This window comes from Triticum urartu, chromosome 2A (assembly GCF_056163025.1).
Source record: "Triticum urartu cultivar PI428250 chromosome 2A, HENAU_Tu73, whole genome shotgun sequence".
In the NCBI taxonomy this organism is placed as follows: domain Eukaryota; kingdom Viridiplantae; phylum Streptophyta; class Magnoliopsida; order Poales; family Poaceae; genus Triticum; species Triticum urartu.
In genome coordinates this window covers 738,439,457-738,466,886 of record NC_141874.1, presented here as the reverse complement: position 1 = coordinate 738,466,886, position 27,430 = coordinate 738,439,457, and the positions used below count along the sequence as shown (strand labels likewise).

Below are 27,430 nucleotides of genomic sequence, written 5' to 3'. Positions count from 1 at the left end.
TCTCGGTCTCTGCCTTTTTGGATCGGGGATTCAGGAGCCAGGACGGCGTGAATGGTTGGTCAATGACATGTGGGCCAGGAGCATGGTCTTTTTCCTTTGGCATCAACATTGTTGCTTGAATCCCAACGAGAATAATAATTCAAATACGTTATATATAGAATTGATATTCGGTGGGAACGGTTTTCGCTCCAACTGACTCGAGGGCCGTTGGATCGAGTGCGTGGATCTTGACGATTCCGAACGAAGAAATGGAAACTCGAAAAGAATTTTTGCCGAGTGGCAAATGGATTGATACCGACAAATGTTTCTTCTTATTGTAAGATCTGCATATGGTTGGTAAAAGAACCGCCTTCTCCTTTGATCATATTATAAATGAAAGGTGTTCAATTAGAACATGAGCGACTTGCCACGTCGTCACTAGGCAAGCGTTCGTCACGAGCGAAACCGCGAGAACGAGGCACGCTTCATCCACCCACTCGTAGCGTCGCATTTCCCCGACCACTCACCTGGTGAGGGGGCCCAGAAATTTGGTCCTTGGTATTCTTGTAAAAATAATCAATGCAGTATAATAGGATAACAAATGTGTTGTAATATAGCAACATCAATGAGTTAATAACGATATATCGATAATAGCAGCAAACTATCATTGTAGCAATAATTGTAACAAAGTACTACCTCTGCAAACAAATATAGCAAAGCAATCAATGACATGGGCAAACAATTACAAAGAGTAGCAATCAGTGCCATGGGCTTACAAAAAAGAAGTGGCATGTGATTTTTTAAGAAAGAGAGGAGAAATTACCTTTGTGCGGACTATAGAGTACTCTTGTACAAATTGCTCTGCTAGTGTGGCGGTTGTTACCAGGGATTCGGCGGGCATGGTCATGTCTCTTCCTGGGACTATATTGGTATGTGTACCAGCATTGATGAAGCGGAGCTTCGGGTGTGTCTTGCTGGCCTTTTAGGTATCACTTTTTAAAAGCCTGTCACTTTGGAAACAGACTGCACTTTTGTGGCCTCCTTCCTTGCACATGATAAGCTTGATAAATCATCTCTCATGGATCTGAAGAAGGAAGCGATAGCTGTTGGGGAACGTAGTAATTTTAAAAAATTTCCTACGCACACGCAAGATCATGGTGATGCATAGCAACGAGAGGGGAGAGTGTTGTCTACGTACCCTCGTAGACCATTCGCGGAAGCGTTATATCAACGCGGTTGATGTAGTCGTACGTCTTCACGTCCGACCGATCCAAGTACCGAAAGCACGGCACCTCCGAGTTCTGCACACGTTCGGCTCGATGACGTCCTCGCCTTCTCGATCCAGCAAGAGGGGCGAAGTAGTAGATGAGTTCCGGCAGCACGACGGCGTGGTGACGGTGTTGGTGAAGAACAATCTCCGCAGGGCTTCGCCTAAGCACTACGAAAACTATGACAGAGGATAAACTAGAGGAGACGGGGTTGCCGGCACACGGCTTGGTGTTTCTTGATGTCTCTTTGGTGCTAGCCCTGCCCCTCTATTTATATCTTGAGCCCTGGGGTCGAAACTTGGAGTAAAAGCCTCCACAAAGTCGGTTTCACCCGAAAGGCAAGAGTCCTTCTCGGACTCCAGGGCCAGACGCCAGGGTTCCCCGCGTCTGGCCCCTGGACTCCGCAAAATTTCCTTTTGCGCTTTCCAAAAACCTTGTGGGCTTTCCTCTTTGGCCCAAATAAAGTGTTCTCGTACCCAAACATTTCGGGAAACATCCGGAACCCCTTCCGGTGATTTCCGGAACCCTTCCGGTGACCAAACACTATTATCATATATATCAAACTTTATCTCCGGACCATTCCGGAGTTCCTCGTCATATCCGTGATCTCATCTCGGACTCCGAACAACATTCGGTCACCAACATACATAACTCACATAGTACTATATCGTCAACGAACGTTAAGCGTGCGGACCCTACGGGTTCGAGAACTATGTAGACATGACCGAGACACCTCTCTGGTCAATAACCAATAGCGGGACCTGGATGCCCATATTGGCTCCTACATATTCTACGAAGATCTTTATCGGTCAGACCGCATAACAACATACGTTGTTCCCTTTGTCATCGGTATGTTACTTGTCCGAGATTCGATCGTCGGTATCTCAATACCTAGTTCAATCTCGTCACTGGCAAGTCTCTTTACTCGTTCCGTAATACATCATCTCGCAACTAACTCATTAGTTGTAATGCTTGCAAGGCTTATGTGATGTGCATTACCGAGAGGGCCCAGAGATACCTCTCCGACAATCGGAGTGACAAATCCTAATCTCGAAATACGCCAACCCAACATTTACCTTTGGAGACACCTATAGAGCTCCTTTATAATCACCCAGTTACGTTGTGACGTTTGGTAGCACACAAAGTGTTCCTCCGGCAAACGGGAGTTGCATAATCTCATAGTCATAGGAACATGTATAAGTCATGAAGAAAGCAATAGCAACATACTAAACGGTCGGGTGCTAAGCTAATGGAATGGGTCATGTCAATCAGATCATTCACCTAATGATGTGATCCCGTTAATCAAATAACAACTCTTTGTTCATGGTTAGGAAACATAACCATCTTTGATTAACGAGCTAGTCAAGTAGAGGCATACTAGTGACACTCTGTTTGTCTATGTATTCACACATGTATTATGTTTCCGGTTAATACAATTCTAGCATAAATAATAAACATTTATCATGATATAAGGAAATAAATAATAACTTTATTATTGCCTCTAGGGCATATTTCCTTTAGTCTCCTACTTGCACTAGAGTCAATAATCTAGTTCACATCGCCATGTGATTCAACACTAATAGTTAACATCACCATGTGATTAACACCCATAGTTCACATTGTCATGTGACCTATACCCAAAGGGTTTACTAGAGTCAGTAATCTAGTTCACATCGTTTATGTGATTAACACCCAAAGAGTACTAAGGTGTGATCATGTTTTGCTTGTGAGATAATTTTAGTCAACGGGTCTGTCACATACAGATCCGTAAGTATTTTGCGAATTCTATGTCTACAATGCTCTGCACGGAGCTACTCTAGCTAATTGCTCCCACTTTCAATATGTATCTAGATCGAGACTTAGAGTCATCCAGATCTGTGTCAAAACTTGCATCGACGTAACTTTTTACGACGAACCTTTTTGTCACCTCCATAATTGAGAAATATTTCCTTATTCCACTAAGGATAATTTTGACCGCTGTCCAGTGATCTACTCTTAGATCACTATTGTACTCCCTCTCTTAACACAGTGTATGGTATACAATAGATCTGGTACACAGCATGGCATACTTTATAGAACCTATGACTAAGGCATAGGGAATGACTTTCATTCTCTTTCTATCTTCTGCCGTGGTCGGGCTTTGAGTCTTACTCAACTTCACACCTTGTAACACAGGCAAGAAACTTTTTCTTTGACTGTTCCATTTTGAACTACTTCAAAATCTTGTCAGGTATGTACTCGTTGAAAAAACTTATCAAGCGTCTTGATCTATCTCTATAGATCTTGATACTCAATATGTAAGCAGCTTCACCGAGGTCTTTCTTTGAAAAACTCCTTTCAAACACTCCTTTATACTCTACAGAATAATTCTACATTATTTCCGATCAACAATATGTCATTCACATATACTTATCAGAAATGCTGTAGTGCTCCCACTCACTTTCTCATAAATACAGGCTTCACCGCAAGTCTGTATAAAACTATATGCTTTGATCAATTCATCAAAGCGTATATTCCAACTCCGAGATGCTTGCACCAGTCCACAGGTGGATCGCTGGAGTTTACACATTTTGTTAGCACCTTTCGGATTGACAAAACCTTCTGGTTGCATCATATACAACTCTTCTTTAATAAATCCATTAAGGAATGCAGTTTTGTTTATCCATTTGCCAGATTTCATAAAATGCGGCAATTACTAACATGATTCGGACAGACTCAAGCATAGATACGAGTGAGAAACTCTCGTCGTAGTCAACACCTTGAACTTGTCAAAAACCTTTTGTGACAATTCTAGCTTTGTAGATAGTAACACTACTATCAGCGTCTGTCTTCCTCTTGAAGATCCATTTATTTTCTATGGCTTGCCGATCAACGGGCAAATCCATCAAAGTCCATACTTTGTTCTCATACATGGATCATATCTCAGATTTCATGGCCTCAAACAATTTCGTGGAATCTGGGCTCATCATCGCTTCCTCATAGTTCGCAAGTTCGTCATGGTCTAGTAACATGACTTCCAGAACAGGATTACCGTACCACTCTGGTGCGGATCTCACTCTGGTTTACCTACGAGATTCAGTAGTAACTTGATCTGAAGTTACATGATCATTATCATTAGCTTCCTCACTAATTGGTGTAGTAGTCACAAGAACAGATTTCTATGATGAACTACTTTCCAATAAGGGAGAAGGTACAATTACCTTATTAAGTTTTCTACTTTCCTCCCACTCACTTCTTTCGAGAGAAACTCCTTCTCCAGAAAGTTTCCGAATTTAGCAACAAAAGTCTTGCCTTCGGATCTGTGATAGAAGGTGTATCCAATAGTTTCCTTTGGATATCCTATGAAGACATATTTCTCCGATTTGGGTTCGAGCTTATCAGGTTGAAGCTTTTTCACATAAGCATCGCAGCCCCAAACTTTCAGAAAACGACAACTTTGGTTTCTTGCCAAACCACAGTTCATAAGGCGTCGTTTCAACGGATTTTGATGGTGCCCTTTTAATGTGAATGCAGCTGTCTTTAATGCATAACCCCAAAACGATAGTGGTAGATCGGTAAGAAACATCATAGATCGCACCATATCTAATAAAGTACGGTTATGACGTTCGGACACACCATTACATTGTGGTGTTCCAGGTGGCATGAGTAGTGAAACTATTTCACATTGTTTTTGACTGAAGGCCAAACTCGTAACTCAAATACTCTTCTCTACGATCAGATCATAGAAACTTTATTTTCTTGTTACGATGATTTTTCACTTCACTCTGAATTTCTTTGAAATTTTCAAATGTTTCAGACTTATGTTTCATCAAGTAGATATACTCATATCTGCTCAAATCATCTGTGAAGATCAGAAAATAATGATACCTGTTGCGAGCCTCAATATTCATCGGACCACATACATCAGCATGTATGATTTCCAACAAATCTGTTGCTTGCTCCATTGTTCCGAAGAACAAAGCCTTAGTCATCTTGCCCATGAGGCATGGTTCGCAAGCATCAACTGATTCATAATCAAGTGATTCCAAAAGCCCATCAGCATGGAGTTTCTTCATGCGCTTTACACCAATATGACCTAAACGGCAGTGCTATAAATAAGTTGCACTATCATTATTAACTTTGCATCTTTTGGTTTCAACATTATGATTATGTGTATCACTACGATCGAGATCCAACGAACTACTTTCATTGGGTGTGTAACCATATAAGGTTTTATTCATGTAAACAGAACAACAATTTATTCTCTCACTTAAATGAATAACCATATTACAATAAACATGATCAAATCATATTCATGCTCAACGCAAACACCAAATAACACTTATTTAGGTTCAACACTAATCCCAAAATTATAGGGAGTGTGCGATGATGATCATATCAATCTTGGAACCACTTCCAACACACATCGTCACTTCACCCTTAACTAGTCTCTGTTTATTCTGCAACTCCCGCTTCGAGTTACTAATCTTAGCAACTGAACTAGTATCAAATACCGAGGGTTTGCTATAAACACTAGTAAAGTACACATCAATAATATGTATATCAAATATACTTATGTTCACTTTGCCATCCTTCTTATCCGCCAATCACTTGGGGTAGTTCCGCTTCTAGTGACCAGTCCCTTTGCAGTAGAAGCACTTAGTCTCAGGCTTAGGACCAGACTTGGGCTTCTTCACTTGAGCAGCAACTTGCTTGCTGTTCTTCTTGAAGTTCCCCTTCTTCCCTCTGCCCTTTTCTTGAGACTAGTGATCTTGTCAACCATCAAAACTTGATGTTTTTCTTGATTTCTACCTTCGTTGATTTCAGCATCACGAAGAGCTTGGGAGTTGTTTCCGTTATCCCTTGCATATTATAGTTCATCACGAAGTTCTACTAACTTGGTGATGGTGACTAGAGAATTCTGTCAATCACTATCTTATCTGGAAGATTAACTCCTACTTGATTCAAGCGATTGTAGTACCCAGACAATCTGAGCACATGCTCACTAGTTGAGCGATTCTCCTCCATCTTTTAGCTATAGAACTTGTTGGAGACTTCATATCTCTCAACTCGGGTATTTGCTTGAAATATTAACTTCAACTCCTGAAACATCTCATATGGTCCATGACGTTCAAAAACGTCTTTGAAGTCCCGATTCTAAGCCGTTAAGCATGGTGCACTTAAACTATCAAGTAGTCATCATATTGAGCTAGCCAAACGTTCATAACGTCTGCATCTGCTCCTGCAATAGGTCTGTCACCTAGCGGTGCATCAAGGACATAATTCTTCTGTGCAGCAATGAGGATAAACCTCAGATCACGGATCCAATCCGCATCATTGCTACTAACATCTTTCAACACAATTTTCTCTAGGAACATATCAAAATAAACATATGAAAACAACAACGTGAGCTATTGATCTACAACATAGATATTACTTAAGTTTCAATTAATCATATTACTTAAGAACTCCCACTTAGATAGACATCCCTCTAATCCTCTAAGTGATTACGTGATCCAAATCAACTAAACCATGTCCGATCATCACGTGAGATGGAGTAGTTTCATTGGTGAACATCATATGTTGATCATATCTACTATATGATTCACGCTCGACCTTTCGGTCTCCGTGTTCCGAGGCCATATCTGTATATGCTTGGCTCGTCAAGTATAACCTGAGTATTCCGCGTGTGCAACTGTTTTGCACCCGTTGTATTTGAACGTAGAGCCTATCACACCCGATCATCACGTGGTGTCTCAGCACGAAGAACTTTCGCAACGGTGCATACTCAGGGAGAACACTTCTTGATAATTAGTGAGAGATCATCTTATAATGCTACCGTCAATCAAAGCAAGATAAGATGCATAAAAGATAAACATCACATGCAATCAATATAAGTGATATGATATGGCCATCATCATCTTGTGCTTGTGATCTCCATCTTCGAAGCACCGTCATGATCACCATCGTCACCGGCGCGACACCTTGATCTCCATCGTAGCATCGTTGTCGTCTCGCCAATCTTATGCTTCCACGACTATCGCTACCGCTTAGTGATAAAGTAAAGCATTACATCGCGGTTGCATTGCATACAATAAAGCGACAACCATATGGCTCCTGCCAGTTGCCGATAACTCGGTTACAAAACATGATCATCTCATACAATAAAATTTAGCATCATGTCTTGACCATATCACATCACAACATGCCCTACAAAAACAAGTTAGACGTCCTCTACTTTGTTGTTGCAAGTTTTACGTGGCTGCTACGGGCTTAAGCAAGAACCAATCTTACCTACGCATCAAAATCACAACGATAGTTTGTCAAGTTGGTGCTGTTTTAACCTTCGCAAGGACCGGGCGTAGCCACACTCGGTTCAACTAAAGTTGGAGAAACTGTCACCCGCAAGCCACCTATGTGCAAAGCACGTCGGGAGAACCGGTCTCGCGTAAGCGTACGCGTAATGTCGGTCCGGGCCGCTTCATCCAACAATACTGCCAAACCAAAGTATGACATGCTGGTAGGCAATATGACTTATATCGCCCACAACTCACTTGTGTTCTACTCGTGCATATAACATCAAATCATAAAACCTAGGCTCGGATGCCACTGTTGGGGAACATAGTAATTTCAAAAAATTTCCTACGCACACGCAAGATCATGGTGATGCATAGCAACGAGAGGGGAGAGTGTTGTCTTCGTACCCTCGTAGACCGTTCGCGGAAGCGTTATATCAACGCGGTTGATGTAGTCGTACGTCTTCACGTCCGACCGATCCAAGTACCGAAAGCACGACACCTCCGAGTTCTGCACACGTTCGGCTCGGTGACGTCCTCGCCTTCTCGATCCAGCAAGAGGGGCAAAGTAGTAGATGAGTTCCGGCAGCACGACGGCGTGGTGACGGTGTTGGTGAAGAACAATCTCCGCAGGGCTTCGCCTAAGCACTACGAAAACTATGACAGAGGATAAACTAGAGGAGACGGGGTTGCCGGCACACGGCTTGGTGTTTCTTGATGTCTCTTTGGTGCTAGCCCTGCCCCTCTATTTATATCTTGAGCCCTGGGGTCGAAACTTGGAGTAAAAGCCTCCACAAAGTCGGTTTCACCCGAAAGGCAAGAGTCCTTCTCGGACTCCAGGGCCAGACGCCAGGGTTCCCGGCGTCTGGCCCCTGGACTCCGCAAAACTTCCTTTTGCGCTTTCCAAAAACCTTGTGGGCTTTCCCCTTTGGCCCAAATAAAGTGTTCTCGTACCCAAACATTTCGGGAAACATCCGGAACCCCTTCCGGTGATTTCCGGAACCCTTCCGGTGACCAAACACTATTATCATATATATCAAACTTTATCTCCGGACCATTCCGGAGTTCCTCGTCATGTCTGTGATCTCATCTCAGACTCCGAACAACATTCGGTCACCAACATACATAACTCACATAGTACTATATCGTCAACGAACGTTAAGCGTGCGGACCCTACGGGTTCGAGAACTATGTAGACATGACCGAGACACCTCTCTGGTCAATAACCAATAGCGGGACCTGGATGCCCATATTGGCTCCTACATATTCTACGAAGATCTTTATCGGTCAGACCGCATAACAACATACATTGTTCCCTTTGTCATCGGTGTGTTACCTGTCCGAGATTCGATCGTCGGTATCTCAATACCTAGTTCAATCTCGTCACTGGCAAGTCTCTTTACTCGTTCCGTAATACATCATCTCGCAACTAACTCATTAGTTGTAATGCTTGCAAGGCTTATGTGATGTGCATTACCGAGAGGGCCCAGAGATACCTCTCCGACAATCGGAGTGACAAATCCTAATCTCGAAATACGCCAACCCAACATTTACCTTTGGAGACACCTGTAGAGCTCCTTTATAATCACCCAGTTACGTTGTGACGTTTGGTAGCACACAAAGTGTTCCTCCGGCAAACGGGAGTTGCAAAATCTCATAGTCATAGGAACATGTATAAGTCATGAAGAAAGCAATAGCAACATACTAAACGGTCGGGTGCTAAGCTAATGGAATGGGTCATGTCAATCAGATCATTCACCTAATGATGTGATCCCGTTAATCAAATAACAACTCTTTGTTCATGGTTAGGAAACATAACCATCTTTGATTAACGAGCTAGTCAAGTAGAGGCATACTAGTGACACTCTGTTTGTCTATGTATTCACACATGTATTATGTTTCCGGTTAATACAATTCTAGCATGAATAATAAACATTTATCATGATATAAGGAAATAAATAATAACTTTATTATTGCCTCTAGGGCATATTTCCTTCAATAGCCATCAACAAGCTCCTACCAAATTTTAAGCTAGTGAAGATCAATAGACAAGCCAATGTGGCAGCTCACCAAATTGTGAAGTTTAGCTTTGATAATAGGTCAGATGGTTTGCTTTGTAATAGTTTTCCATCGTGCGTGGCGCATATTGTAAGAAATGATTGTATTCAACTATTTTAAGTTTTAATATATGGGGGGGGGGGTCAAAAAATAAAAAAGGAGCAGCAGAACTGCGGAAGATAGAAGGTGGGTAGGGCCGCGCACCCAACGGTCGATAGAGGTTGGCGCAGTACTGGGTCAGAGGGGGATGCCGGGAGGGCGGCCTGCGGCAGTGCGACTAAGGGGGGGTCGTAGGGACTTGGCCAGTGGCCACCTAGATCCTAGGATCGACGGGGCACTAGCCATGCCACTACAATTCCACATTGTGAGTTTCGTTGCATCTGGTCTTCCTCACAAATCCTTCAAATTCTCATGCACATGATGCTCATACGAACAACTCAATTGAGCAAACAAACTGATATAAGAAACATTTCGTGGTCGCAATGATGCATAGGACACACAAAACTTGAGGAAGCAAGAACAATAAAATCATAAAGCATGCCGGGAAAACCAACACCACATGGCAGTGGAACTAGAAAACCAACACCGCATAAAGCACGCCGGGATATGAGCGACACAGTCGTTTAATCCAACAACACGGCAAAAGCAGCAACTTGGCTAACTCATCACTTCTCCTTCTCGTGCCAGACCATCAATCTAGTTGCATGGAGGGGCACATGCCCCTGCCAGGAAAACACTAGATGGGGTGCGGTGGGGGGGGGGGGGGGAGGGGGGCGTCAAAACCTAGATCACCTTTCTAATCGCCTCATGAGAGGAAAAAAGTTGCTTATTGCTTTGTCCAGAAGTCTTAAGTTTGAACTGTCAACTCTATTTTTTTTGTTTAACGGTAGATTTTGCCGGCTAGTAGCTCATTCAGCAGTATATGTTTTGAGAAAATGAAAAAATCAAAATAATAGAAAAAGAAACACATAAATATGTAAGTAGAATTACTAAATATTTAAGGCTCTCAAAATTTATATAGTTTGAAATGGGCATGGAGATCCGTAAAGCCACGAAGGTTTTCTGGCTATATTTTATAAATTTTGCCATTTATGATTCTGCCCTTTTTTGACAACTATCCTGGAGCGTGGTATTTCTAAAGTTCATCTCATTAAAGAAAAAGTTCCTCCAATATTCCTTTTTTTTGTTTTCATTGTGTTTTTTCAGAATGGGTGTTCTAGCTCTTGTTTTAATGAAATTATACTCCCTAGTTTAGATGTTTGAGAAAAAGATGTGTTGAAGTTGAGAGACAATACCTAGACTCTGACAACTGTCAAGGGACCAACAAAATACAAAAGAATTGTATGAATTTTAACAATTTGTTCTACAAGATCAAGTTATTGCTATGGTGACTGTAATTGTATACATATTAAAACTCTCATTTTATCTTCCTTGAGCGGTATTGTCCTCAAACAAAACTGCCAATATCAAGCTTGTATGCCAATAATAGCATGGCTTGTATTGTCTGATATGACCAGAACAGTTGACTGACGCTACATATTAACAACTAGATTGTGTCATATACAAATGATATTTTGTTAGAACCATAACCTTAATTGACACCCTCTTTTGTCATCGTATTGTCATCCTATTCTCCTCGAACCGCGAAAGAGGTACAATTTCTCGCGCGCACGGGGGGGGGGGGGGGGGGGACATTGATATATTCCACATGTTTCTTCGTTAGAGAAAATAAGAAACTGAAACCTAACTAGGGTTCTACTATTGTGCTATTGTGTGTTTCATTACATATTTTCAAAATGCATTTCTAGCTACACAACAATTAACACGGTAACACCAAGCATGTATACCATTTCTTAGCTCTTTTTTTTGCTGCAGTTTGTGTTCACAGTTCTTCAATGACCACCTAAAGAGCATACCACTTGAATGAACGTGAACCTCACATGCAAGCTCACAGTTCTAGAGTGACACCCCTGTCTTATATATGTATGTATGCTTTGAGGAACTTGTCTCGAAACAAAACTATGTGTGGAACTAGAGTGGTAGTCCCTCGTCAATGTGTGTTGCTTGGCTCACGTTTCTTTTCCTCCCCCGTTCAAAATACTTGTTAGCTCTAAGATGTTGGAGGAAAACAAAGAAACTGAAGAAATTTTATTCTTTTTGTTTACCGGCACATGTACCATCCAAGTTCCTTCTTATGTTGCATCGCCGGTGCCTCCCTATGATATTTGGATGATCGACTCTCTGTGAGAAGATGATATAACATCCTAAATAAAGGTAGTGTACAAGATGCAAGGGAATCATCGGGAACTCTAGGATTTGTATTGACTAAATACAAAGCGAACCCGCCGGTTGGTGCATCACGTCATTACAGTGTGTCCGACAAAGATTAATTTTGTAGTTTGAGGGTATCGTCGTAGACGCCCCTTATTCCAGTTGTCCCTGAACCGATGAAGAAATATAATTGCCACCAATGAAATCATCCACATCGGATTCTCCTTTTATTTTTTGCGGGGTTCCTCGGTTGAGATATGCGAATTAGAAAAAACAAGGAGATTTAGATTCCACATGTTTTCTTCTATGTGCACCGAAGCACCGCTGGATCCAAAAGTCTACTGTTGCGCTCTAGCTTCCCTAGTCAAGGGAGCCGGAGCAAAGGGATTAATAATAAGATTAAGTAGTATTGTAGTACTCATCAAGTCAATAATCCAGTGGTTGAATACACTAATAATCTGCATCTTACACCATATCATATATCTTTACCAATTACCACCATCATTTAACTTTCAGGTTGTCTCTTACAGAAAAGAAGTGCTTGAGAAACATACTTATAAATTACACTTAGGCACTCATATAACGTGATGGCACTGTCAAGGCGTCAATAGTCACTGTATGCCCAATCCATGACATGCGACAGACATGAATTTGTGCTTCCTTTTATTCTGCAGTGTTTTTGTATTACTTCACCTTTTATGATATGCAACAATATGGTTGTTTGGAACCATACTGTCATCTGCATGCATTTCCTTTTATGCGATGCGAGGCAGCCAGGCCACAAAGCTTAGTCTGAATTTATATATAAAAGAAAATAATGCATCGTGACATTGTGGTAGTCCTACGGAAGCCTACTAATTTGTGCTCCGTTAGTTGTGCACCAAGCCCATTACTGGTACACTGAGCATTAAGTCACTCCTCTCAACTTAGAGGCACACACTGAGCATTAAGTCACTTCCTCGCCTCTTCCGATGCCTGCCTCCGTGCGTAGTTCGCCCTCCTCGGTGGTGTTACCGACAAGTGAGAATTTGTGAATTGATCCCTCCTACTGGATCCTAAATCCTTTCTATCTCCTGATGATATCCCGCTCCTTATTTTTAACCCCCGTCAGTTGACACTCTCCTTGATTTCGTCTCTGTTTTTTTTTCCTATGTTGGTCATGGTCGCAGCCGTGCTGCTGGATGGGGCACGCATACTGGAGCTTGAGCATGCTGCCCCGGCGGAGCGGCTCCGGCAGAAACCGAAGGTTGGTTCTCAACTGTCACTTCTATGCTTTCTCCATTATTTCTGTTCCTTCCCTAGCTCTATCTCCAACTGAACTGAATCTCTTTGGCTGATCTAGTTCAGAGTTAGGCATTTCCATCAGGTGCAATTCTCTTCTAATTTATTTGTGCCCCTGGATCCGGAAACTATCGTAGATACTCAAATTAACGCAAGCATGCATGTTGTTGAGATTAATAACTGGTACAATCGCCACTTAGTTGTACAAATCTATCTGTGGCCAACGGCTCTTAATTTTGAACCCCCATCGGCTTACGTTTCAAGCCTTTCTTCTTGTCAAAGTTAACGTGGAAAGGTTCTCCCCGCCTAGCCCCATCAGCTCACATTGTTCGAGTTACATGGTACATCACAATAGTGCAGCAAGTTTGTTGCACTACCAAGTACCAACATAGAGAAATCCAGTCACTGACGGATATAAAACCTCCTTTGAACAACAATAGGCGCATGCCAAGGAAGTATTGGGAGAACAATCAGGTTTTTCAGTACCCATTTGCTCGGCTGCAGGCAGCTCCTGTGCACCTCCCTCACTGGCCGGCTTGCTAGCTTCAGTGGCACCGCCATGGTGTTCCTCTGGTGTTTGACCCTTTGATTCTGCGGTTTCCGACAGGGGTGGAGTCTGTGGCTCCGGTGCTAGTGTTGGATTCGCCATGATCGGCTTGCAGAATTGGTCAAGTGCTTTGGCCTTCTTCCTAAGGTCAGAAACAAGGAGAGCAGGATTCAGTAGAGCAACCAACCAATTCTGCACTGCCGAGCACTCACCGAGAACCTGTTGTTTATCTGATATGTCGTTGTGATTGAACTTTGGGTCACTGGACAGTGCAGCTTCTCTGAAACTGCGGATGCGGTACACTAGTTGCTCCAGAGTGGGACATATTTCTTCGCGCTCTCTGTAGCGCGCATCCATAGAGGCACCAAACCTTTTGAGTTCTTCCAGCTTTGCCATCTTGCCCGCTTTGTTTGGAGTGCGGTCCGGAAGGCCTTCGATCAAAATTGGAACCCTCACTCGAGTAGTGACCTCCACGGCATACTTCTGGCCCATTGGGGTGGGTTCGGTAGAGTGCTTTGGAGATGCATAGGGGTGCTGTTATGGGTTCTATGGACAACTAGAAACAAATTCATCATAGACATAAATTATTTTTCTCTCACCCCGCTGACATTGTTTTCAAATGCCATATGTTCCTCCGGACTTGGATGCCGTTGGGGAAACAGCGGGACGCTGAGCGGATGCAGGAGGCGATGGAGCGGATTCGACTGATCCAGATTGCGGCACGCCACTAGAAGTTGACGACCACTCCTCTATGTGCCGGTGTAGGCATGTTAAGACTTTTGCCTTATCTATCTCAGGCCTAGGCCGGTTGCATTTTTAAACTTAGGCTTCGGCCTCTTCCATTTCCTTTCGTTTTAGACTGTGTTGTCTGTTGGATACTGTCTGTTTGAGGGCTTTATTAATTTAAAGCCGGACGTTTCTTGCGTCTTCGTTCTAAAAAAAAAACTCCTTTGGTCGCGTCCTTGCCATATTTGTGCAGCCATTCCTGAACCTCCATTAGAGTTTGCTTGTCCTTGGGTGTGGCAACATCATAGTACTTGATCTGGCCCCCATGCCAAGTGAACATGCAGCCCGTATAACTAAGATCCACTAGTCCGCAATCAGCAAAAACCTCTCGAAATTCCTCCATCATTTTAACTGGTCTAACATTTCCACCTTCCTTCTCATGGGTGTAGAACTGTAGATTATCTCATTGAAACCACCTGCAACAAGCCTCGGGAGATTAGCTTGCTAATGTAGATCACACAAAGTTTGCCAAGCAAGGTGTCTCCTCTTTTATTTTGATTCACCATAAAAGCAAGTTAACCTCCATATTTTTCCATCATTATTCTCCACTCGAACACCAACGAAGCCAGGTTGACTAAACTGTGGAAGGATTCGTCAATCTTAAGATGATGCACCGGCTCAGTCTCTCGGATGTGCTCATGAGGGTAGGGTGTGCGTGCATCCGTTCATAGTGATGAGTGTGCATATGTACGAGGGTCTGTCTCTGTACTGTGTTAAAAATAAAACCTACACCCTGATCACCACTTTTTGAAAATTCAAATGAGTCCAAGCTCAACCGTTTCGTGGTGCAATTAAGACTGAAAAATCATTTGTCGCTTCTGGGTTTGCCGTGGTGCTAAGGACAAAGGATTGGCTCAAGCTCAAAAGCTCAAGACTCTTCTTTTTATATTTTAGTGATCCAAGATCACATTGAGTCCATAGGAAAAGCCAATACTATCAAGGAGGGATGAGGTGTTGCTTAATGAGCCTCTTGCTTCATGTGCTTAGTGATATGCTCCAAAACCCTCAACTACTTTCCCATATCCACATATGACCTAAACCCTAAGCCAAACTCGGTCCTACCGATTCTTCCTATTCAGCGCCACCGAGTTTCACTTGTCATTAGCCACTGCCAAACCCTAGCAATTCGGTTCTACCGATAAGGATCTCGATCTCACCGAGATGGGGTTGCAAACTCTCTGTTTCCCTTTCGTAACTTTTCGGTCCCACCGAAAGAGCGAATCGGTCCCACCGAGATTGCAATGTAAACTCAGTGTTTCCCCTTTGTAACTTTTTGGTCTCACCGAGTCCCACTCGGTCTCACCGAAAGAGCAAATCGGTCCCACCGAGTTTGCCTGACCAACTCTCTGGTTAGCTAATTACCAAATTCGGTCTCACCGAGTTTGTGTAATCGGTCTCACCGAGATTACGTTATGCCCAAACCCTAACCATATCGGTTCTACCGAGTTGCATATCAGTCCCACCGAAAATCACTAACGGTCACTAGGTTTACATTTTCGGTCCGACCGAGTTTATTGATTCGGTCCCACCGAGATTGGAAAACTGTGTGACGGTTGGATTTTGTGTGGAGGCTATATATACCCCTCCACCTTCTTCTCATTCGAAGAGAGAGCCATCAGAACACACACACCATTCCAACTCATATGTTCTGAGAGAGAACCACCTACTCATGTGTTGAGATCAAGACATTCCATTTCTACCATATGAATCTTGATCTCTAGCCTTCCCAAGTTGCTTTCCACAAAAACCCTCTTTCCACCAAATCCAAATCCTATGAGAGAGAGTTGAGTGTTGGGGAGACTATCATTTGAAGCACAAGAGCAAGGAGTTCATTACCTACACACCATTTGTTACTTCTTGGAGAGTGGTGTCTCCTAGATTGGCTAGGTGTCACTTGGGAGCCTCCGACAAGATTGTGGAGTTGAACCAAGGAGTTTGTAAGGGCAAGGAGATCGCCTACTTCGTGAAGATCTACCGCTAGTGAGGCAAGTCCTTCGTGGGCGATGGCCATGGTGGGATAGACAAGGTTGCTTCTTCGTGGACCCTTTGTGGGTGGTTGCTTCTTCGTGGAACCTTCGTGGGTGGAGCCCTGTGTGGACTCGCGCAACCGTTACCCTTCGTGGGTTGAAGTCTCCATCAACGTGGATGTAGGATAGCACCACCTATCCGAACCACGGGAAAAATATCCGTGTCTCCAATAGCGTTTGAATTCTCCAAACCCTTCCCATTACATTCTCGCAAGTTGCATGCTTTACTTTCCGCTGCCTATAACTCTTTGCATGCTTGCCTGAATTATGTGATGATTGCTTGACTTGTCCTAAATTAGCTAAAATCTGCCAAGAACTAAAATTGGGAAAAGGTTAAGTTTTATTTGGTCAAGTAGTCTAATCACCCCCCTCTAGACATACTTTCGATCCTACAAGTGGTATCAGAGCTTTGGTCTCCATTTGCTTGATCTCCATAGCTTTTGGTGGTCATAGCCTTGGTTTCACAACCTAGGAGAGTATGGCGTCTAGCGAGGGAAATTATCACCGTAGAGGTCCTTACTTTGATGGTACTAATTTTGCTAGTTGGAAGCATAAAACGAAAATGCATATTCTTGGACATAACCCCGCTGTTTGGGCTATTGTGTGTGTTGGTTTGCAAGGTGACTTCTTTAACGGGAGAGAACCAAACCGTGAAGCTACCGCGGATGAGTTGAAGATGTTGCAATACAATGCTCAAGCTTGTGATATTCTCTTCAACGGATTGTGCCCCGAAGAATTCAACAAAATCAGCCGCCTTGAGAATGCAAAGGAAATTTGGGACACTTTGATTGATATGCACGAAGGTACCAACTCCGTCAAGGAATCCAAGTTGGATGTGCTTCAAAGCCAACTTGACAAGTTCAAGATGAAGGATGGTGAAGGTGTCGCTGAAATGTACTCTAGGCTTGCTCTCATCACAAATGAGATTGCCGGCTTAGGAAGTGAAGAGATGACCGATAGATTCATCATCAAGAAGATCCTAAGAGCCTTGGATGGAAAATATGATACCGTGTGCACATTGATCCAAATGATGCCCAATTACAAAGATCTCAAGCCAACGGAGGTGATTGGAAGAATTGTTGCTCATGAGATGTCACTTAAGGATAAAGAGGAACTTCACAACAAATCAAGTGGTGCCTATAAAGCCTTATGTGAAGCCCCTACATCATCAAGTGAGAAACAAGACTTCAATGAAGAATTGAGCTTAATGGTGAAGAACTTCAACAAGTTCTACAAGAGTAGAAGCAAAGATAGAAGCTCCAAGTCAAGGTCCTACAATGACAAAAGATCTTCTAGTCGAGAGCGAAACTGTTACAATTGTGGAAGACCCGGACACTATTCCAATGAGTGTACGACTCCCTACAAGAGAAGAGAAGATTCTCCAAAAAGAAGAAGCAAAGGATCACCACCAAGAGAGAGAAGGAGTAAAGATGATCGTTATGAACGAAGATACTCACGGAGAAGTAAGGATTCGGAAAGGAAGGAAAAATCATCAAGGAGCTACACAAGACGAAGACATCAAGCTCATGTTGGTGAATGGATATCCGGCTCCGACTCCGACAGCCACTCCGAGAGAAGTTATCACTCCGACTCCGAAGATACTCAAGATGAAGGTGTTGCCGGTCTAGCACTTGTGTCAACCAACTCCTACGACATATTTGACTCACCAAATGAAGGAATTGGAAGATGCTTCATGGCCAAAGGTCCTAAGGTAACACACCCCGAGTATGTTGATTTCAATAGTGATGAAGATGACTTGTTAGGTGATGATTTGCTTGGTGACAACTCTAGTGATGAATACTATGATGAAAGACCAATTAATCATGCTAATCAAGATAAAACGAATGACAATGATAAGGAGAAGATTGAGGCTCTAACTAAAGAACTAAAAACTCTTAAGTTAGCTCATGACACTATCTTCGAAGATTATCGAGAACTTTTAAGAGCTCATGAGAAACTTGGTGAAAAAAAATCAATCTACCTGCCACGGAAAACACTGGATTGGGGGGAGAGGGTGGGGGGTTCAAAACCTAGATCACTTTCTAATCACCTCATGAGAGGAAAACACGTTGCTTATTGCTTCGTCCAGAAGTCAACTGCAATCCATAAGTTTTAGGTCTGAACTGTCGACTCTATTTTCTTGTTTATCGGCAAATTTGACCGGCTTCGCATACGTCACAAGCTCATTCAGCACTATATGTTTTGACAACATAAAAATATAGAAACATAATAGAAAAAAACACATAAGTATGTAAGCAGAATTACTAAATATTTAAGGCTATCAAAAATTATATAGTCTGAAACAGACATGGAATTCCGCAAAGCCACAAAGGTTTTCTGGCTTATTTTATAAATTTTACCACTCATGATCCCGCGCTTTTTCGACAACAATCCTAGACCGTGTTATTTCTAAATTTCTTCTCATTTAAGAAAAAGTTCCTCCAATATTCCATTTTTTCATTGTTTTTCCTGGAATGATTATTTTAGCTCTTCTTTTAATGAAATTATAGTCCCTAGTTTAGATGTTTGAGACAAAAAATGTATTGAAGTTGACGGACAATACCTAGACTTTGACAATTGTCAAGGGACGAACAATATGCAAAGGAATTGTATCAAATTTAACAATTTGTTCTACGAGATCAAGTTATTGCTGTGGTGATTAATGTGGTTATTGTATTATTGTATACATATTAAAATTCTCATTTTATCTTCCTTGAGCAGTATTGTCCACAAACTAAACAACCAATATCAAGCTTGTATACCAATAATATCATGGCTCGTATTGCCTGATATGACCATAATATTTGACCGTATCAACAACTAGATTGTGTCATGTACAAACAATATCTTTTTAAAACCATAACCTTATTTTTGGAAAAGGAGGATAGCCCCTGGCCTCTGCATCAGAATGATGCATGCGTCCATATATTATTAATAAAGCACAATCCAGCAGTCGAACAACCGCGACACAGAAATAAAGTGGAAAACAAACCTTGAGGCCATATACACTGCGACAGTAACTCACCCAGATAGCTACTAACCCTATGTTACAAGACACATCAGAAACAAAAAATACACAACTCCTAGGCTACGCCTTCAAGAAGGAATCATCACATGTGCGCCGATGATGGCGAGTCCACCACAAGGTTGAATTTCGGATTCTCATCCCCAAACCCAAGTTTCAATCCACCACCTTCAGCAAGGACTCGACGCAGACGCGCGTCGGCATAGCCTGATCAGAGATCATTTGTTTCCACCGGAGTGCATAAACTCATCGTCGAAGCCGTCTGTACCATTTGCCCTTATCCGTCTACCGAGGCGTCGGTAGACAGATACCTCTAGAGAAGACGAAGACAAAGATGTCACATACCGCCTGCCTCCTGCTACTGTCGCACCACTTCGATCCAACAACAACAGGCTAAACATGCATGATGCCTCCGCCAGAGGCAGCGGGCATCACCTGCCGATAGCTGGCATGACTTGACACCCTCAAAATAAGATAACTGAAATCTAACTATTCTACTATTATGTTTTTCATCACATAGTTTAAAAACACATTTCTAGCTACACCACAGCTAACACCAAGCATGTATACGAATTCTTAGCTTTTTTTTTCTTTTTTGCTGCAGTTTGTGTTCACAGTTCTTCAATGACCACCTAAAGAGCATACCACTTGTATGAATGTGAACCTCACAAGCAAGTTCACACTTGTAGAGTGACACCCTTATATCCTATATATATGTACGCATGTATGCTTTGAGGAACTTGTCTTAAAACAAAACTATGTGTAGAACTAGGGTGATAGTCCTCGTCAATGTGTCTTGCTAGGCTTACATTTCTTTTCTCCCCCCTTCAAAATACTTGTTAGCTCTAAGATGTTGGAGGAAAACAAAGAAAATGAAGACATTTTATTCTTTTTGTTTACCGGCACATGTACCATCCAAGTTCCTTCTTATGTCGCATCGCCGGTGCCTCCGTACGAGATTTGGATGTCTGACTCTCTGTGAGAAGATGATATAACATCCTAAATAAAGGTAGTGCACAAGATACAAGGTTGTCATTGGGAACACTAGGATCTGTATTGCCTAAATACAAAGCGATCGTGAGGCTGGCTCCTGGTGCTGTTGCGGTGTATCCGGCGACCATTAATTTTTTATTTGGAGGGTATCGTTGTAAAACTAACGCCCCTTTATTCTATATCTTATTCGAGTTGTTCATAAACCGATGAAGCAATATAATTGCCACCGATGAAACTAACGCCACTGTAGAAGTGTGATTTCTGCAACCCTAGCCCAGGGACGGAGCCAGAAAATAGCGATAGGGGGGGGGGGGGGGGGGGGGGGGGGGCGGCGGCTTAAAGTATAAGAGTCGATCACAATCATATAAGAGACAATCATATAGGCATATAGCATAGTAAATATCGTGGGGTCTAAATACTCAAAATATTGCCGCGGTTCTACAATATGAATAATTTGCATATTTGTTAATCGAATGAAAATCATGAGTAGATAATTTCTTCAGAATTCGTTACTAGTTTCAATTGGCTAGAAAATGTTCTCAACGAAACACTTTCTCTTCATGGCTACAAACCCATAATTTGACGGTTATTTTTTTCTGATTTTTCTATGTTCTAGTTTCTAGTTCTATTGTTTTTAAGGAACACATCAAAATAAGGCAAATACTGAAAGCTTGAACCAATTGGCTTGAAAAATATATGGATTGACTGAGTTCTCTTCCTCTGTATGTCTACACACACATAATTGGACAATACAAGAATATCTGATTAGTTTTTAATGTCCATATATTTCTACAATTAGATTCTAAGACACGGACTAATCTACTCCCTCTGTCCCAAAATATAAGAACGTTTTTAACACTACACTAATGTAAAAAATATTCCTATATTATGGGACGGAGAGAGTAATACTCAAAATAAACTAACCTTTTGTTGATCGTCTGGTCGCTCATCCGTGTGTGCGCGGCCGGCCGGATTGCGCCTGCGGTCTGCGGATCGGCACGGCGGGGAGTCAAGCCGTCGGGGACGGTCGGACGGAGGCCTTCCCTCCTCGACATGGAGAGATTCGATGGAGAGGTGGACGATCTAGATCTACTGGGCAGGCGGCGGCGCCAAGGAAGTTTTTCCAATCGCACGAACTGAGGAACGGCGAGCGAGCACATTGTGGAAACGAAACGATCGTGCGTACATCATTTTTTTTTTGCATACATCGTGGTCGTGCGTATTGCTTCCAGACTCCTTGTCTTCTACGTGTGCTGTTTTTATTTTTATTTTTCCACGTATTAGGGCCACTGGCCACGTACATGGGCTCTAGGCCTCTCGTTGTGGGATGCCGGATGGATCATGGGGGGCGAGACAACCAGAATTTTGTGTGTACGAAGAAAATTATACGTGGTACCTAATCGCTATTAAGGGGTGACGAGATCGTTAGGGGGGGTCTAGCCCCCCCTCGTCCCCCCTTAGAACTAGCCTTCAATGTCGATATTTTTTGCAATTCACTCGTCCACAGCGGACTCTCATTTTTTTTTTTTGTGTTTCCTCGATTGAGATATGCGAATTGGAGAAAACAAGGAGATTTGAGATTCCACATGTTTTCTTCATTAAGGGGAGCAATATAAGATACATTAAATTAATAAAACTCTCGGAAAATGTATGGGTTCCACCAATAAAATTCCAGTACAAAATTTCTATGTGCGCCAAAGCACCGCTGGATCCAAAGTCTACTGTTGCGCTCCAGCTTCCCTAGTCAAGGGAGCGGGAGCAAAGGGATTAATAATAAGATTAAGTAGTTTTGTAGTACTCATCAATTCAATAATCCAGATGTTAAATACATAAAGAATCTGCATCTTACTCCATATCATATATCTTTACCAATTATCATCATCTTTCAACTTTCATGTTGTCTCTTACAGAAAAGAAGTGCCAGGAGGACCTTTCGGAACCACGTTTCAGAAGTTTGTTACGCTACCAGCACAGAGAAATTCAGGACTACCAGCACGTCTGTGCCAGGAGGACCTTTCGAATACATCATACATCACAGACGTGCAGCAAGTTTGTTACGCTACCAGCACAGAGAAATTCAGTCATTGACGGAGTTGAAACCACGTTTGAGATCAACAATAGTCAGAGGAAGGTCTCCTGAGCACATCCCTCACTATCCGGCTCGCTAGCTTGAGTGTCACCGTCGGGGTGCTACTCCGGTGATTGGCTATCTGATGCAGGGGTTCCGACATGGATGGGGTCTGTGGCTCTGGTGCTGGCTTTGGATTCGCCATGTTCGGTTTACAGAATCTGTAAGTGCTTCGGCCTTCTTCTTAATCTTAAGGTCAGAAACAAGGAGAGCAGGATTCAGTAGAGCAATCAGGGAACATTGAACGAGACTCCCCTCCCTCCCGCGGCGCTCCCGCGAGCGCCCGGGGGGAAAACCCTAGCGCCGCCTCCAGCCTCCCCCCCTCGCCGCCGCCTCGGCGTACTGGCGGGCAAAGCCCGGCCAGTGCTGGCGGTGGCGGGGCCCTCTCCTTCCCCCTCTCGGTTCGGCAGGCGCGGGCTTCCGGGTCGGGCGGCGGCGCGGCGTTCGCTCGGGGCGCGGCGGCGTGGCGGCAGCAGCTGGCGGCGGCGACGCGAGTTGTGGGCGGCGGCGTGAAGGGGCTGCAGCGGAGGTGGTGCGCGGAGGGCTCCGGCGGCGGCGTTCGGCCAGATCTGGGCCCTGCCGGCGAGGGCCGCGGACGGCATGGGCTGCGGGCGTCCGCCCCTACCGTGGCCTCGGCTGGTGGTGGTGGAGGCGCAGCGGCGGTGGCTGGTGGGCGTGCTGGTTGGGATCCAGTCGTCCCGATGGCTGGACGACGACGGCAGGGCAGATGGGCTCCCCGGTGAGTATTCTTGGCGTTCAGGGCTGTGCTTGGGGTCCCTCTTGCCGGTGGTCGGGTCTGCGTCGGTGGCCTTGCGTCGTGCTGCGTCGGCCGCCGAGGTGGGGCGGCACAAGGGTGTGTCCGGTGGGGAGGCTGGTTGGAGGGATGGGCGGCGCCGACGTGCTTGGGCCCCCGTCACTGGCACAGGGGTGTGCCGGTCCAAATGCGTCCGCTCCCCCACCTCCCCTTTCCCCGGTCGCGTGTTGGCTGTCGCAGATCTGGTGATGTTCAAGGCATGATGTATGCTGCGATTCGTCGGTCAGTGGTGTTCCTTTGGTGCAAAGTTGATCTCTTTGGATGGTCTTGGGGGTGTCTGGATGTTGGGCGGCGGCCCTAGCGGCGGGAGGCGTGGCGTTCGTGGGCTGAACCTGCGTCTCAGGTGCGGGCGGGCAGCCATGGTTTCGCGGGGGACGTGGCTGCGGGTGGTTGGCGGAGCAGGGGTGTGTCGGCGGGGTGCGAGCACCGGGGTTCATCACTTGCCCAGTTTCTGGCCGTAGGTGGCGGCGTCCGTGGACGTCGTATCCTTCTTGAAGGCTCCCTCGCGGTGCTCCCACCCCCTGCGTCGCTCCGAGTGAAAACTTGATCTGCGGATCGGACGGTGGCAGCTATCCGTGGTCGTGCCCTTCTGGGAGGCACCGTCTTGGAGTCCTTGCTTCGTCATGGTCCATCTCACCCCCTCGGTGGCTCCAAGTGGTTCGTCGTAGCTCATATTATGTTTGCTTGGTTGTGTCCGAGTGGTGTGATGGTGCTCGGCACCTTTGTATCTAGCCTTGGGTGTGTTCGGGTGTGTGTCGTGGTGGCGTGTGTTTGTTTGGCTCGCTGAGATGTATATGGTGATGTTTGCTTTGTAATATAAAGCAGGGGAAAACCCTTTTTCGGTGGAGCAATCAACCAATTCTGCACTGTCGAGCACTCATCAGCAACCCGTTGTTTATCTGAAATTGCGGATGCGGTACAGTAGTTGCTCGAGAGCGGGACATATTTGTTCCCGCTCTCTGTGGCGTGCCTCCATAGAGGCACCAAACCTTTTGAGTTCTTCGAGCTTCACAACATAGGTTCCTTTGGTCGCATTCATGCCATCTCCATGCAGCCATACCTGAACCTCCAGTAGAGTATGCTTGTCCTTCAATGTGGCAAAATCATACTTTCTTTGTTCCAATATAGATGATCCAATTATATACTAACTTTGCATTAAAATTAGTATAAAGTTGAGTCATCTATTTTGGACCGGAGGGAGTAGTACTTGTCATAAACCTTGTTAGTCATGTCATAAACATAAGCCTCCACGGGATTCTTCTCCTCTTTGGTTTCCAACATATCTACGTCCATTTCAAACTATAGGGGCTGAGTATTTCTTTTAACCATAGGTTAGAACAATAGTATATGATGCATATATCACAAAAAAGGTATACTGTTAAAGTTTTTAATAATATTATTTTTTATATCAGATATTATTAATTTATCAATGGTTAAAAGCAACATCGTAATTCACAGAAAGAAAGCAACATCGTAAGATGTATTAGGGCCTATATATTTGAATGGAGCGAGTACCTTCTTTATCCTCCAGTCCTTATGAAATTCTTGTGGTTATATGTGCTTTGGTCTTCAACAAATTGATCATGGGTGGCTCGTTGAATGCTCTATCTGAATACCAGTGTCCACAAATTCCCGTGTTATGATTTTTTTTCAAACTGTATGTGATTTTAGAATCCGCTTAAGGGGTATTTTTAAGGGATGTGAAAAAAGAAGTCAATTTCAGAAAACGAATCAAGAGAGGCTTTAGTTTTGCAGGGAAATTTAAGATGGGCTTGACCGGCCGGGTGAAGCCACGATATATAAAAGGGTCTATCTAGGACACATCTAGATGTGACATAACCTGATAAGCACTATGTTTGTGGTCTATTTTTTTTGTTCCAGTTTTTTTTTCTTGTTGCTGCGTAGTTATTTTTAAAAGGTTAGATGTGACATCATTAAAAAACATCTAGATCTGGCTGCTCCGCTGGCTCACGGCGCGTTGTCTCGCGCGCTGCCTGTGTCCGGCTCGTTGCTGATCGAGGTTGGTACGTTGTTGCTTTTCGCCTATGCTCCTGAAGGCCGTTTGCTAGTGCGAGGTGTTCGACTGCCTTTTTCAATTTCTTTTCAAAAGTCTGTGCTACACTCACTCCTAGTTCCTCTCATTTTTCTACACTCTTATGTCCCGTTTGACTCCTAGTATTTGTTTTTTTGTTTCTGTTTTTTTTTATATTTCATTATTTGTTTTAAATTATGAACTATTTTAAATTCATAATTTTTTATTTATATTTTCTATTTTCACCTTTGCCAATTTTTTATATTTTTCCTTTTGTTCTTCATTTATTTGTTTAAAATTCATGAACTTGTTTCCACTCTGTCATATGTTCGCTTTAAATGTTGTGCAAATCTTGATTGCAGGTTATTTTGTCACGCGCGCTCTGTGTCGCGTCGTGTGTTTGGTATCTTCTTGTCGACTTGTACGCGCATGTGTCTTTTGTTGGGCCGCTTCAGCGACGCGGCATAAGGTCCTGATCCGGATTGGTTTCCCAATTAATATCTAAATGAGAGTTTACAATGTTTCATCTAGCTCATATACCGGTAAATACACGTGCTTCTGAGTCATGCTCGTTGTCCTTGTGTCGTGTTTTCTATTTTTTCCCTCGTGTAGCAGCGAGACCCGATATGACATTTTTTTAGTGGGCCGTTATTATGTTTTATGTATTGGTTTTTTTGGGGGACTTAGCTCTTTTTGTGAAGCAACACGTGTCTTTTTATTCCTTGTTTTCTTTTATTTTTGGTTTGACCTTGTAGCTAGAGAGGAGTGTAATCTAGATAAGTTTTAGCTCATCTAAGTCTATAACTGTCTGATTTGTTTGATTTAATGTTCGCACAAACTCGATCATATACGCCCGTGTCAGCTTGTTCTTTTTTGCCGCACGTCCTCTTTGTCCCGTTTGTTTTGGGTCGTCATGTTCTTGCATTTGTTTTCACATGGCCTATATATGTTGTTGTTTGGGGGGCTCGACTATGAAGCTTATCCCCCATCTTCAATGACCTATCTTTGACCCCGGTTATTCACCGGGCTCGTAGATTCGTAGTTGTCCTAGGTGCAAGTCCACTATCAACTTGCAACTGGGCTCGTAGTTTCGTAGTTGTCATAGGTGCAAGTCCACCATCGACTTGCAACTGGGCTCGTAATTGTCAGACTTGCAAGCCCACCCTCGACACGCAACTAGAGCATTTGTTTTTGTTTTTATCCCAGTTGCAAGTCTACGGTTGACTCGCAACTGGTCTCATAGCTTGCTCATCCCAATTGCAAGTCGACCCTTGACTCGCAACTGGCTCATAGTTTCGTACTTGTGCTAGGTGCAAGTCCCCCTCGACTCACAACTGGGCTCGTAGTTGTTCAAGTTGTAAGCCCGCCCTCTACTCACAACTAGAGCATGTGTTTTGTTTTTCATCACAGTTGGAAGTCTACCTTTTGATTGCAACTGGCTCATAGGTTGTTTAATCCCAGTTGCAAGTCGACCCTTGACTCGCAACTGGCCTCGTAGTTTCGTAGTTGTCCCAGTTGATAGTCCACCCTTGACTCACAACCGGGCTCGTAGTTGTCCGAGTTGCAAGCCCACCCTCGACTTGCAATCGGAGCATGTATTTTTGTTTTTCATCCCAGTTGCAAGTCCATCATTGACACACAATTGGACGTGTAGTTTTTCTCATCCTAGTTGCAAGTCGACCCTTGACTCGTAGCTGGCCTTGTAGTTTCGTAGTTGTCCCAGTTGCAAGTCCACCCTCGACTAGCAATCGGGCTCGTAGTTGTCAAACTTGCAAGACCACCCTCGACCCGCAACTATGATTTTGTTTTTCATCCTAGTTGCAAGTCCACCCATGACTCGCAATTGGGCCCATAGCTTGTTTCGCTCTAGTTGCAAGTCGACCCTTGACTCGCAACTGGCTCGTAGTTTCATAGTTGTCCTAGGTGCTAGTCCCCCTCGACACACA

General features: G+C 43.8%; 1 protein-coding gene across 1 annotated transcript; it reads right to left on the bottom strand.

Moving 5' to 3' along the window:
* Positions 1 to 13,505: 13,505 nt before the first annotated feature.
* LOC125526665 (heat shock 70 kDa protein 15-like) lies at positions 13,506 to 24,733 on the bottom strand. Its single transcript, XM_087542391.1, has 3 exons — positions 24,671 to 24,733; positions 24,468 to 24,539; positions 13,506 to 14,075 (listed from the first exon to the last, which is right to left on the bottom strand). Exons 1-3 carry the CDS (start codon positions 24,731 to 24,733, stop codon positions 13,506 to 13,508), a joined length of 705 nt encoding a protein of 234 aa, XP_087398517.1.
* Between the last annotated feature and the right edge of the window lie 2,697 nt (positions 24,734 to 27,430).

Bases quoted from the DNA above. Each gene is read 5' to 3' on its own strand.
- LOC125526665 (XM_087542391.1), bottom strand. From the start codon at position 24,733: ATGTTGGAAACCAAAGAGGAGAAGAATCCCGTGGAGGCTTATGTTTAT. The intron at 24,540-24,670 runs GTTTATGACAAG...GCCACATTGAAG, and splicing joins TTTATGACATGACTAACAAG to GACAAGCATACTCTACTGGA. The intron at 14,076-24,467 runs GTTGTGAAGCTC...AAAGCGGGCAAG, and splicing joins ATGCGACCAAAGGAACCTAT to ATGGCAAAGCTGGAAGAACT.